Source organism: Haliotis rubra, unplaced genomic scaffold (assembly GCF_003918875.1).
Source record: "Haliotis rubra isolate DU_JTF1 unplaced genomic scaffold, ASM391887v1 Scf168, whole genome shotgun sequence".
NCBI classification, from domain to species: Eukaryota; Metazoa; Mollusca; class Gastropoda; order Lepetellida; family Haliotidae; genus Haliotis; species Haliotis rubra.
In genome coordinates this window covers 124,906-139,848 of record NW_025765647.1, presented here as the reverse complement: position 1 = coordinate 139,848, position 14,943 = coordinate 124,906, and the positions used below count along the sequence as shown (strand labels likewise).

At 39.6% G+C, this 14,943-nt stretch overlaps 1 protein-coding gene across 1 annotated transcript in view; it reads right to left on the bottom strand.

The window, feature by feature from the left end:
- The window catches only part of LOC124272240 (cytoplasmic FMR1-interacting protein-like), a 47,514-nt gene extending 39,481 nt beyond the window's left edge, over positions 1-8,033 (bottom strand). The window contains 3 exon segments of the mRNA XM_046707395.1: positions 851-928; positions 1,586-1,818; positions 7,903-8,033. Of these exon segments, the coding sequence (XP_046563351.1) occupies positions 851-928; positions 1,586-1,804 (297 nt within the window). The 5' untranslated portion in view covers positions 1,805-1,818; positions 7,903-8,033.
- Between the last annotated feature and the right edge of the window lie 6,910 nt (positions 8,034-14,943).

The following is a 14,943-nucleotide window of genomic DNA, read 5'->3' as shown; positions in this document are numbered from 1 at the left end:
TCACACACAACACAAAATATTAACTTTAGATTAGGAGTGTACCACAGATGTAGCCTGTGATGATCAGGTTTAGAATTCGTCTTTAGCAAAACGTGACTGTCGTAACAGGCAACATTCATTATTTGAAAGTACTGACTGACCATAAGAGAGAAAAAGTGTTGTATTATACATATGTTTAGTATGAATATTTCGTTCCAGTCAGAGGTTGTGATTTGAAACCTCTATTTGCAAACTCATTCTGTGAGTTCTGTTACAAATTCAATCTATAAAATCTACAGTAAACAGCCCTATGTTATCTCCTGAGGAAGTGGAGATGTTCAAGCCATGATTACCAAACGAATGTTCAACATTTGTACTGCTCAAACAATTACCCATATTATACAAATTCAATTATCTTACCTCACACATAAATGTCGTTTTCTGATAGGCTGAGCCAATCAAAGTACCCGCTTACAAGCGACTAACATTTTCTATGTTACCCCCTGAGAATGCCAAACTGTGGGCATTCATTTGGTGTATCGTGTTAGCAGTGTTTGGGTTGTTACCTAACTCCGGCTCTCTGTATTATGATCCAATACACATGCTTCAAACAGTTCAAACTTAACACTGAGGTGTTCCGTAAGAAAACTATGTTGTTAAGTGGTCCCTCTGGGCCCATGGGTTGATGTAACCTCTATGTTAGAGGGTACATCAACCCATACCCCCTCGTGACGAATGAACAACTTATATTAGCACCATTCTGACCAGGTTAAAAAGCTGTCGTGGTTGCGTAGTTTATGTGACATGTAACATAAAGCTCCAGCAGCTTGTTCTGAAACATTGGTTGCAGTGATGGTGAAGGAGACGTTACCTGTGGCAGTGCTCGGGAGCAGCACCTCCAGGTGTACAACATGGCGGCATACTCCTGCCCCTCCTCCAGCAGCTTGTTCTGAAACATGGTAGGTACATGACAGTGTTACAATAAAACATGGGTAGTATTTATTTTTCATATTCATTACAGGATATTTATATAGCCCACATATCCAGTACTTTGTCCAAGTTTACTGCACGTTGCTGTACCCGCAACTAGGTGTTTGCACGTATTTATGTGGCCACCATCTGGTTATACACCATATAGTACATGGGTGGTACATTATAGTGCCATAATAAAACATGGGTTGCACACAATAGTACTACCCTAAAACATGGGCGGGACATGATGGTGCTGGAATTAAACATAAGAGTGAGTGAGTGAGTGAGTCTAGGTTTATGCCGCTTTTAGCAATATTCCAGCAATATCACGACGGAGGACATCAGAAATGGGCTTCACACATTATACCCATGTGGGGAATCGAACCCGGGCCATCGGCATGACCAGCGAACGCTTTAATCACAAAGCTACCCCCACCACCCCTAAAACATGAGAGGAACAGACAATGCAGCAATCAGTATGGTGACCAACAATCCACACAGTTGGTGCACAAAGGTACACAATCCGCTAAGTAACCAAACCTGACCACCCAATCCCCAAAGTTGTCTCTAATGACAAGCACAGGCTAGGGGGGCCCAGTTCTAACCAGGAATCTGCACAGGAAGACACCCTTACCAGATCAGCATGAACTGTTGCCTCTTCAATGTATTTGGCAACACCAGTAACGTAGGCGTTCTTTTCCTCGAAGTTGGTGTCGAAGTCTGCACGGTAGTGTACAGACTGCGGCATGGCTTCGATGCATGGCTGTTGGTCTGGCAGGTGGAGCTCGTCCAGCACATCCACGTTCTGTAGAGCATCAGTCAAGGTGATCTTCTCACCTGCCCCCACAGACATTGTGCTTGGTGTGCCTGGAATGTGATACAGAAGATTTATCGGAGTGTTGGACCTTCAGGACATTGATAGTGAATATGACCTCCAATTTCCACGTCAAGTATTGCAACAACTTTTCAATGGGCTATCCAGCAAATATACCAAACATGATGTCCATAGTGAAATTCAAGTAACAACAAACAACAGCATATGCTTTATACTCATTGAAAGTAGGTCACAGTGACCTACTACAGATTTAAAAAGAGTGTCATCGCTGGTCATTCCTAAGAATACAGGCATAAGATTTTTAGCAAGTGCAGAAAAATGCATGTTAGTGAAAAGTGGAAACATACTTATCGAACGGGCGGGGCCTTCAATCTGACTTTGACTCAGGGACCGTTCATATTTATGGCTATAGTCTGTTTGCAGTGAAAACGTACCGATGAATTTCACTTTAAACAAAAAAGTAAATCAAATAAAGTGATATTAAGATTGCGAATCTTCATAATTTTACCTTGCCAAATGAACATTTAAATCTCAGAATATTATTCAACTTAGGATAAAAGTTGTTTAACAAACAATCATAGATTCAAATCACTATTATTGGTTTGTATTACAAGGGGGTAAGCGCAGTAGATGGAACAGTGAAACAAATGCACGTGCGGTACGTGATGAGCATTAACTTAGACAAGCCCTACTTGCTGAAGGCCAATTCTAACCCGGATTTTAATGGGTCTTGATAATCTTAGACTGTTGATACTTAACATGCTTAATAAAGTTTAACAAACCTCAATAAATCATAACCCAGTATAAAATATTAATCAGGACAACACAACTGGAATTACTGAGAGCTATACCTGATTGCACAGTGGGTAAATATGGCTTACCTTGCTAAAGCCATGAAAATATCATATCGATTTTGAGCTTAAGCATGTTATACAATCATAAATCATTGTAAATGATCAAATCCCAAAACCTTCCTTCTACAGCAGACCAAAGCAGTATATTGTGAGGTTTTACAGAACAGGAAGTAGCCTCTTGATCTACATCCTGCTATGGCATGTTAATGGCCACACCAATCTGGACCTCAATCTTTCACATGCTATGTGGACATTTACATTTCTGTTACTGGTAGTGTTAGTACAGTAGAGCCACACCAAATCTTTCACCTGGTACATGTACATATACACTACTGTTAGCATACTGTAATACACTACTGTTAGCATACAGTAATACACTGTTGTTAGCATACAGTAATACACTACTGTTAGCATACAGTAATACACTGTTGTTAGCATACAGTAATACACTACTGCTAGCATACAGTAATACACTACTGTTAGCAAACAGTAATATACTACTGTTAGCATACAGTAATATACTACTGTTTAGCATACAGTAATACACTACTGTTAGCAGTAATACAGTAATACACTGCTGTTAGCATACAGTAATACACTGTTAGCATAGCATACTGTAGCATACAGTAATACTGTTAGCATACAGTAATACACTGTTGTTAGCATACAGTAATACACTTCTGTTAGCATACAGTAATACACTACTGTTAGCATACAGTAATACACTACTGTTAGCATACAGTAATACACTACTGTTAGCATACAGTAATACACTGTTGTTAGCATACAGTAATACACTACTGTTAGCAAACAGTAATATACTACTGTTAGCATACAGTAATACACTACTGTTTAGCATACAGTAATACACTTCTGTTAGCATACAGTAATACACTACTGTTAGCATACAGTAATACACTACTGTTAGCATACAGCAATACACCACTGTTAGCATACAGCAATACACTACTGTTTAGCATGCAGTAATACACTACTGTTAGCATACAGTAATACACTACTGTTAGCATACAGTAATACACCACTGTGAGCATACAGTAATACACTGCTGTTAGCGTACAGTAATATACTACTGTTAGCATACAGTAATACACTACTGTTAGCATACAGTAATAAACTACTGTTAGCATATACAGTAATACACCACTGTTAGCATACAGCAATACACTGCTGTTAGCATACAGTAATACACTACTGTTAGCATACAGTAATATACTACTGTTAGCATACAGTAATATACTACTGCTAGCATACAGTAATACACTACTGTTAGCGTACAGTAATATACTACTGTTAGTGTACAGTAATATACTACTGTTAGCATACAGCAATACACTACTGTTAGCATACAGTAATACACTACTGTTAGCATATACAGTAATACACTACTGTTAGCATACAGCAATACACTACTGTTAGCATACAGCAATACACTACTGTTAGCATACAGTAATACACTACTGTTAGCATACAGTAATACACTACTGTTAGCATATACAGTAATACACTACTGTTAGCATACAGCAATACATTGCTGTTAGCATACAGTAATACACTACTGTTAGCATACAGTAATACACTACTGTTAGCATACAGTAATGTTGATATTTTGGACAAGAATCCACACCGTCAATGCACTGGCACGTGAGCGAGACGGAAACCATGTCTGACCACCTGACCCATTAACATGATAATGTATCAAGAATTCATTGACATTAAAGATAGCTTTATTCTGGATAGGTTTTTCAGCATAGTTTTACTTCAGGGCATTGAATAAACATTTTTCTCAACAATTGTTAAAATACTGTTTCACACGACTTCTAAGTTCTATTGGTTGGTTGGTTGATCACATTTGTATAATGCCACACTCAGCAATGTTCCAGCTATTTGGCAGCGGTCTGTAAATAATCGAGTTAGGACCAGACAATCAAGTGATCAAGAACATGAGCATCTATCTACACAATGGGGATACGATGACATGTGTCAATCAAGTCAGCGAGCCTGACCACCCAATCCCGTTAGTCGCCTCTTACGACAAGCATGGGTTACTGAAGATCAATTCTAACCCGGATCTCCACGGGTAACACAACTTCCAATCATGTGCTGTCCGAAGTATCTAACTTGTTGCATAAACCTACAAAAGTGAGATGAATAAACAATACTAAAGATATAGTCCCTTTTATGCATTAATTCACTCTGCTAGTGTTCATGTATATGAAATGCCTGCTCTCTATCAGTAAATAAAGCTTTGTAAACAAATACATTTATGCAAGTTGAAGTGGACACATAAGGTAATTATGTACAGCTTTGTGTACTATAAGTTTGGGGCTGGCTTTCAAAATAGATCATAAAGATTGATAACCGTTACCTGAATATTGATCGATTATTGATAAATATCAGAGAATTAAAAAGCTGAGATCAACATACTAAGGCTTGGATTACTAAAAAATACCATCCCGAACATAATTCTAAAGTAGCCCATGAATTAAAAACCTAATTTTGTGTATTGTCTGAATACATTCAAATGTTATGTCATCACCATACTTTATGTGTGATATCATCATGATCAGCTTTATCAATACAATTTGAAATGTACATATATGATGCAACAAATAGTAAAACAAATTCATCATTGATACTTTCATACTGATAATCATTTTACCCATTGACAATATTTCCATTTATAGATCTTGTTAGCCAGCCATAATAAAAAATTTAAATATGTTTTTGTGCACATGACAAATATCCAGCTTATCTAGACGTTTGTGCAACATGTCAATGTACATGATGAATACAAGGAAAAGCTAGAATTCACAAACAACATTTTTCATGGGCGTAACAAAAAGTTCCCAACACCATGGCTACACTGACAATGCCTGAAAACATGTACACATGCCTAAAACATACTTCCTTGATTGTGTCGATGGAACACAACTTGTCTCCACTGCATGATAAGCAGAGAAGGAAGCAATCGTTGGGGTGAACACACTGAATTGTCTCAAGTAGAACTGATGTCACGCAAACCCAGGAAACAAGCCATTTACAAACTTGTCTTTCATCTTGAGATACAATACAGTACTATTTCAAATAAGGCACTTCATTACAGACACTGACAGACATGGATTCATTTAGTTATCATGCATTCCAAACTAGGAATATGTGAAAATTGTGTAATATAATTTCTTACATTTCGAGTGAGCAAATACGGCATTACACTACTTTTAGCACTATTCCTACCTCACAACTGGGGACTCCCAAAAAGGGCTTCACATACTGTAGTCATGGGGGATTTTAATCAGGTTCTTGGTGTGACAAGAAAACAACTTAATCACTATGTTACCCATTCATCCCAATATCTTCATGGACATGATAAACTACAAATTAGTACAATATTTGTAATTTCCATCTGGATATTTCTACTATGTTTACTGACATTTACTGCCAGTTATAACTCAATATCACATCTGAACATGCCTAAATAAACCCCTTTATTACATGACAAGTCAGTCTACTCCATCCATAACCATACAACTAAAAAATAATCATGCTGATACGCAAAATATCCAAAATATATAATCTTCTTCACATAAACCCACAAATCTCAGACACTTTTGTTTGCTTGTTTATTGTTTTACACCACACAAAGCAATAATCAATCTACACGATGGCAAGTTGTAAATATTCAACTCTGGACTGGACAATCCTGTGATGGAGATTCAGTGTGCGAAATAGTTTCCAAATTTTGCTTGCCAGTCGGGCCAGCTATGCCTGAAAGTGACTAGACCACAAAATAATTCACTTGTCCGAAATTTGAATGTAGACACAGGTTTCATCATTAAGCTGCTGATAGGATGAACATTTTTATCACTATACCGGTATATCAGGCCATAATCTTGCATGATTTAAAAGTGTATTATAACTGAACAAGTCGGAGAGAGTGATATATTTACAAAATGACCCCATGAAAAATCACTAAACATTTGGGCCAGTGACTGTGGAGATTTACTAACCCAAATGGATTTTTTCTAGCCATGGGCTAACAGGCCAGTGGGTATTTTGCACACTGGACATTAATGAAAGTATTGATCTATGCTATATTGAAATGACATAATTCAACCAAGTCTTTGAGCCTTACTGTTCTCATCTGCTATAGTTTCCAATAAGACAAGCATGGGTTCCTCAAATAATTCCACCCAAATCTTCACATGATACCCCTTAACAGAACAGAACAGAACAGAACAGAACAGAACAGAATAGAATAGAATAATACTTTAATGCCTTTTCAGGAATTTGTGTTACATCAGCAAACCTACTGACACATTAGAGAGATACCAAACATATTTACATAAATTCTTTGATTTAGGTATATTCACATTTGTTTAAGAGAGATATGTTACTTGGAATAAAGAATGTACGGGCTCTCTTAGTTTTCACAATTGGAACTTTGTAGCGGCAGCCTGAAGGGAGGAGGTTGTATTCCGAATTTAAGTAGTGAGTAGGGTCAGATATTATTTTGACAGCTTGATGCACGATGTGCCGCTCATATAGTGATGATAAACATAATGGTACATTAGCATCATACTGAAATGGGATTACCTGACATAAATAGTTGAAAAATGTTAAAATAAAGTCAAATAATGACTGTTAATAGCGGGGCTTCATCATAGTACTTATTTGCTATTGTTATTATCACAGTTATTTGTGTAAATATACTTTAAAATGATTAAGTGACAACTATACACGACACATAAACATGTACTAGGGGCAGTCTACATGGTAATGTGTGACAGAGGGAACTGACTGACTCATGATTTGGACTGGCGATGGGTGGGTACTGAACGAGTATATTTGGACTACAAGATCACTTCTGAAACTTTAACTAACAAAGAGGCGTTTGGGGACAGACACCAAGTAGATTACGAGTATCTGTGGGACAGCATATGATTGCTTACTGAATCAGAAGCAGCATCATCATGACCATAAGAATATTTCTTCCATGCATATAGTTTCTTGAAAATAACAATTCTGCTTAAAAATGACTTCCAGACTTTTAATGCTTTGAGTACAGTTAAATATAAAGTATACCCAAATCAAACACGACTGTCCAATTAGTCACGTCAAATGTACTGTGACAGGACGCCTGTGTCAAAATATGAAATATAGTAACTATTTAACAAAGGCGAAGCTCGTCTGCATTTCCCGCTAAGTAATACATCTAATGTGCTCCTAATAAACACTACATACCTCTTAGAACTATCTTCTGAAACCGTGCACTAGTCCGCAATTACGATAGTAACATTTCTATACGCAAATTAGAACGAATTCCGATAAAATTATTATAAATATGGAGACACTTCCGCTTTGGTAAGGGGAGGTAATTCTAGAATGAGTCATTCAACTATGTCACTTCGACATGATATTTCTGTTCATTTGGTACTGTAAAAAGTAGCCGTAAAATCATAGCTTTACTTCCGCGTCAATTTCCTAATTTGCTACTATGCAAGCCACATGTCCTGTGCACAAAATATATGCAGCGTATTTGTGGCAACAGCTAGACTATCACTTAGTCTGTGAATTTATATAATTTTGATTGTAACAAATAAACTCATTTAAATTGAAAAGGAGCCCAAAGGAGACCAGCGGAAATCTAGACTTGCTTCATTTATGGCTTTAGCATTGCTGGGAGGGCTATGCTGTGGGGAAAATAAGTGGTTCAGGAACTCTGAGGCAGACTAGGCGACAGCAAGAATGATGGAATATGTGATGCTTCTTCTTTACTGTAATACAGATATTTACCGACACTGATAATGAGCTTTGTTTTAGTAGTTGATAAACATAATAAACTTATGGCCTTTGGGTGTTAATAATTTTGTAAAGGAATATAGTGAGTGAGTGAGTTTAGTTTTACGCCGCACTCAGCAATATTCCGGCTATATGGCGGCGGTCTGTAAATAATCGAGTCTGGACCAGACAATCCAGTGATCAACAGCATGAGCATCGATCTGCGCAATTTGGAACCGATGACATGTGTCAACCAATTCAGCGAGCCTGACCACCCGATCCCGTTAGTCGCCTCTTACGACAAGCATAGTCGCCTTTTGTGGCAAGCATGGGTTGCTGAAGACCTATTCCACCCCGGATCTTCACGGGTCTTAAAGGAATACAGAGATGGTGTAGGTGAGTATATACAGGGCACACGAGCATAGGTTCCCAAATATCTGTGTTTGCCAGTAATGTTAGAATTTTTATCAGTTTGTATTTCCAACCAGTTTACGCTGCATCTAAACCTTACTTCACATACGTGAACGGGGTTTACTAAAGGTTAACCAGTACAAATATTCTTTACACTTTAACGTTTGCTTAAAATGGGATCAGAAGGAAACATTGAGCCATTATTAGTTGGCAATTGTCATTGAAACGTTGCAATACCATTGTAGTAAATAACCACATTTATGTTTGAGACAACCAAAAATGTCCGAGTCCAAGAAAAATAACGTTGCTCTAATATTAGTTACTCACATTCATCTTTCCTTGATTATCATATGGCAGCGTTCGAAATACCTGCCTGCCCGACCTCCCGGGACGGGTTATTTTCAACACGGACTGCTAGATTCTCAAATTCACCTGCCCGAAGGTCGGGTTACAATTTAGATATCGATGTATCTTAGTATTTTCTGTGGGCAGGTAAGTTTTGGCCAGGGCTGGCAAGTTTTACATCTAACCAGCCCTGTAGTCTGGCTGATTTTTTGGGGAGTTTCATACCCTGCATATGGATACAACATATCGTAACACTATTAGGTACACGGACACACGGTATGCGCATTAAACGTAGCCAATATTTCTAAACTGTCATCACTGCACTGATATATATATAGAGTGTGTGTGAGTGAGTATGGTTTTACGCCGCTTTAGCAATATCACGGCGGGGGACACTAGAAATATATAGACAGAATCTGCCACATACACCCAGTACAGCACTACTTGTACATTGTTTAACATTGCATAACAAATTACAGTCATATAAATGAACTTGCTCAACTTCTTTCATTTACAGTAATGCCCATATACAGATTCTTGGAACAAATTACTAGTCATATAAGTGGATTATGCTTCTAATCATATTGAGCAATGCCCATATTGAGAGTTAGAATACGAAGTACTACTGAATAAGTGGATTATCGCCAAGAGAGTAATCGTATTGAGCATATGATCCTTGAAAACAGATAGAATACAAAACACGTCAAACCCAGAAACCCACAACATCGAATTTATCTTTTTGTATGACATATTATTATACATTTATTAGATCGGCTGTAAAAACAAACTATCTATATGACATTTGACTTCTGACGGACGTGCAGTGATACCAGTTCATTTCCTCTGAGCTATGCTGCTGGACAAGAGCAGATATAGATCCATTTGCCGCCAAATCCCTTTACTTACGTCAAAAGCCGGTTTCTATGGTATTCCAATACGATGGAAGTCATGAAATATTTGAAATATGAAATTTAAGTTTCCCTTTGTCTTGCAATGAGTGACAAATCAATACAACATTTAGCAACAAGTTTATGGGCATGATTGGTCATGCATTTCATGTGAATATATCTGTTTAAATTAATTACATGAATCACGGATGTGAAGTACAAGTTCTAGAATTGTTGGCGAATCCTGTAAACCCCGAGGTTCCACTCAGTCCCTTTTAATATTCATTGTTTGAAGTCAATATATATTTTTTTATAAAACACTAAAAATTCAATGTTTGATTGCTGCTGTTTTTATCATCTGTAAATGAGCTAATGGAGGCAGTCTGCACGCCGTTCATATATAATTACTTTTTTTACCAGTGGAATCATTTACCAGCGTATTTACTCCCTAACCTGATTATTTCCTTTAAACAATACAAAGAGAACAATATCATACTGATGATACTCTACCATACCAAATGACAACTCAGAATATTATGTCTGTATCTTTGCCTTCAGGGCTACACTTAACAATATTGCAACTATTTAGTCGGTCTGTATGTTTTATCGTGTCTAGACCAATCAGTCTTTCATCTAGGCAATCAACAAGTCATCTACAGCTTTTTCAGCTTGACCTGATCAAGTGAATACTAATGCATTGCGTGACCGTGTCACAACTGGTTGGGTCTATTATTGTGAAGGGGTGCACCTTTGTCAGTTGATTGTGAACATGCCCGAACAGCCGAGACAAGGTCGCCGTTTAACGTCTTAGTGTCGAGAAATCGTCCGCAATGCCCTAACTTTCTTTCAACAAGAAGCTACAGATGGTTTAATGTTTCCGATTCGTGCTTTTAGGCAGTGAGCAGCAACATAAATAACATTCTCTGCTCCCCTATTTAATGAAGTTAACTCGACCTGCCGTTTGTGCCATTTGACCTCCCGGGTCATGCATATGTAGAGTAGCTCAGGTCAAGCTGAACAAGCTGTAGTCTGACCATTAGATCCAGCTACAACATGTATAGAATGCTGATGAATTATTCAAGCTCATAATCATTAGGAAGAGCATGGTAGTGTCACGCATACAATTTTTTGTCAATTTTGTATAATCAATGCTTTACAACGAAGGCTAGTGTGAGGTGCTTTTCACTCAACCCAAAGAGTAACGTTTATGAATCTTGAAAACCATACTCTTTTCTGACTAATGTATAAGAAATATTAAACAAAAGGTTTCATCATGTAACAGTGTGAAATTTGCACAAACGTTAAAGCCATGACATTGCGTGACCCCGTGACCCTAAATGAAAGACAAGGACTATTTTCCGTTGGAACCAACCTGACGTCAGATGGAGGCTATCATTCCAGATCTGAATTAGTGAGTCGCCGATTTCGCGGTGCTAAGATTTTCTGGCGCTACTTACAGACGACAGACAATCTCATCTCGCTCTGCTCAGTTGGGGAACAGTCAGGAAATTACACCATTCAGCAAGATATTCAATATGAGCTAAGTGTGATCTGGCGTTGAAACGCCAAACCATGGGATTTTGATTAAATGATTAAAGGTTAAATGATTTCATTACGGTAAAGGTGAGCATCCAGATTTCCGTCAAGGCCCAGATATTGTTATACCATCACAACAATACACACACAGGTTTGTTGCCTACTATGCCCGAGGCACCAAATTGTGTTTCTGTTTGCTTGCGAGTCATGACCCGTTTTGATCATATTTCAGTCACTCCGACTGAATAGTTCTAGTAGAACTTCTACGATGTGCATGTTGGTGGAGTATGTTCAGAATTAGTGTTGACTGTCCCGCCACCCTCCAACTGGCGTGGAGTATGTTCAGAATTAGTGTTGACTGTCCCGCCACCCTCCAACTGGCGTGGAGTATGTTCAGAATTAGTGTTGACTGTCCCGCCACCCTCCAACTGGCGTGGAGTATGTTCAGAATTAGTGTTGACTGTCCCGCCACCCTCCAACTGGCGTGGAGTATGTTCAGAATTAGTGTTGACTGTCCCGCCACCCTCCAACTGGCTGGAGTGGAGTATGTTCAGAATTAGTGTTGACTGTCCGCCACCCTCCAACTGGCGTGGAGTATGTTCAGAATTAGTGTTGACTGTCCGACTGTGTCTCCGCCACCCTCCAACTGGCGTGGAGTATGTTCAGAATTAGTGGAGTATGTCCGCCACCCTCACTGGCGTGGGTATGTTCAGAATTAGTGTTGACTGTCCCGCCACCTCTCCAACTGGCGTGGAGTATGTTCAGAATTAGTGTGTTACTGTCCGTGGCGTGGTATGTTCCAGAATTAGTGTGACTGTCCGCCACCCTCCAACTGGCGTGGAGTATGTTCAGAATTAGTGTTGACTGTCCTGCCACCCTCCAACTGGCGTGGAGTATGTTCAGAATTAGTGTTGACTGTCCCGCCACCCTCCAACTGGCGTGGAGTATGTTCAGAATTAGTGTTGACTGTCCGCCACCCTCCAACTGGCGTGGAGTATGTTCAGAATTAGTGTTGACTGTCCCGCCACCCTCCAACTGGCGTGGAGTATGTTCAGAATTAGTGTTCACTGTCAGGAATTAGTGTTGACTGCCACCCTCCAACTGGCGTGGAGTATGTTCAGAATTAGTGTTGACTGTCCGCCACCCTCCAACTGGCGTGGAGTATGTTCAGAATTAGTGTTGACTGTCCCGCCACCCTCCAACTGGCGTGGAGTATGTTCAGAATTAGTGTTCACTGTCCCGCCACCCTCCAACTGGCGTGGAGTATGTTCAGAATTAGTGTTGACTGTCCGCCACCCTCCAACTGGCGTGGAGTATGTTCAGAATTAGTGTTGACTGTCCGCCACCCTCCAACTGGCGTGGAGTATGTTCAGAATTAGTGTTCACTGTCCGCCACCCTCCAACTGGCGTGGGTATGAGTAGTGTTGACTGTCCCGCCACCCTCCAACTGGCGTGGAGTATGTTCAGAATTAGTGTTGACTGTCCCGCCACCCTCCAACTGGCGTGGAGTATGTTCAGAATTAGTGTTGACTGTCCCGCCACCCTCCAACTGGCGTGGAGTATGTTCAGAATTAGTGTTCACTGTCCCGCCACCCTCCAACTGGCGTGGAAGTCTTCCCCATTGTAGTGTGAACATTCTTCCACGTCAGAAGTGACGTCACCATTTTACTAAAGCTTGCCAGAGAGTTTCTTCTTGAAGGTTGGACAGTGGTGTGAATATGTTGGTACCAAATCTGCCGAATACGGTGGATGCTCTGTGGGATCAAAGCTACATCCATGCACTGCGGGCTGTACATGTGCATTGTACTGATTGAACAACACACCTTACTGAGTTTTCATGGACGTTTGGCCTTCATGTCGTCACGAAACTGTCTAAGCAGATTAGCAGATTTGCCATTAAAGGGGCACTGATTTAGAGAAAGTTATTTTTCGTGTCAACAATCTAATTACGTCAGTTGGTCAACCCCTGCTCCCTCCACCGTGACGCACTCGGGAACTGGGCAGCTGTCCATCTTGGCAGAATTTCTTCAACCTAAACAATGTGACAATAAGAACGGTGGATGCCCACAGATGCCGTTTTTTGAAAATATCCCTGGTAGTTCTTGTCAAATTGTAAAAAAGTATCCCAACACTGTAGGCTTTTTCGGATTTTTTTAAGCGTGGGTGGTATGATGACTGATCCAATTTGATTTGTGTTTTACCTGGATATTTAATCATGTCATGGAACCATGTTAAGTCTTTTGACCTATGATATTTAAAACACACATTTGATATATTTGATCAACTAAATCAAACCCCTCTTTGCAATTGATAGAAAAATCTGAAAGTTACTTAGGTAAATAGGTATAAAGAGTTTTTAACTTTAGTACACAGCAAATGCGTATATGTATTTCTTATGCAACAAGTTCCATTGGTATCCTCAGCATCGACCCATAACATTTTCGGAAATCAAATTTGCATGCAATACAGCAATACTACTCCATTGTTGTAACCCATGTTTGGTGGTATAAACCTACACCCACAGGGGCGTGTCACGCTTAGAAACAGAGATAGAAAGACATATAGGTATATAGACCATATCCTAGTACTATATAAAAGGAAAGGGATGTAACGACGGAACCACCCCCTACTCAATCAAAGTTAGATTTCACCATGTTGACTATCTTTAAGGCCCCGTCGAGGCCTACGGATCGAAAGCGAGATAATTTCCCTACAAAATGAGCTATAAATAGTCACAATCGGATCATTATTTCAAAAGTTATACGCCACGACTCACCGAAAACAGCTACCTCCACAATTCCAAGCCAAAATCATGGATCACCCAAGACAGCGAAAACTCACCTTTTAAATTCGTTTATTAGTTCCAGCCACGTTGACAGCACCTATGTAGGGCTAGATTCGATCGGCAGCGGCATTCCACGGGTCTAAAAACTTATTGCAACATCTACAAATCATTTCCTCGACAGTAAGCAGATATTTTTTCCAAAACCATCGGCAATCATACTCTCTTGTCGGCCATAGATGGCCATCGACGGGGCCTTAAAAATAGTTTACGTTGTGAAGTCTAACTTTGATTGAGGAGGTGGTGGTTCCGTACATCCCTTTCCTTTTATATAGTACTAGGGTAGGGTCTATATACCTATATGTCTTTCTAACGCTGTTTCCAAGCGTGACACGCCCCTGTGCCTACACCTGTTTGTCATCATTCTGACTATGACCTTTCCTTGGGAGTCCACCAGCAGGATTTGGAATCCCAGCAAACGGAAGCCAGCATCTTGCCAGCTGAAGGAACAGGCTTTATCTTCTTCTTCTGAGAAGGAGTATG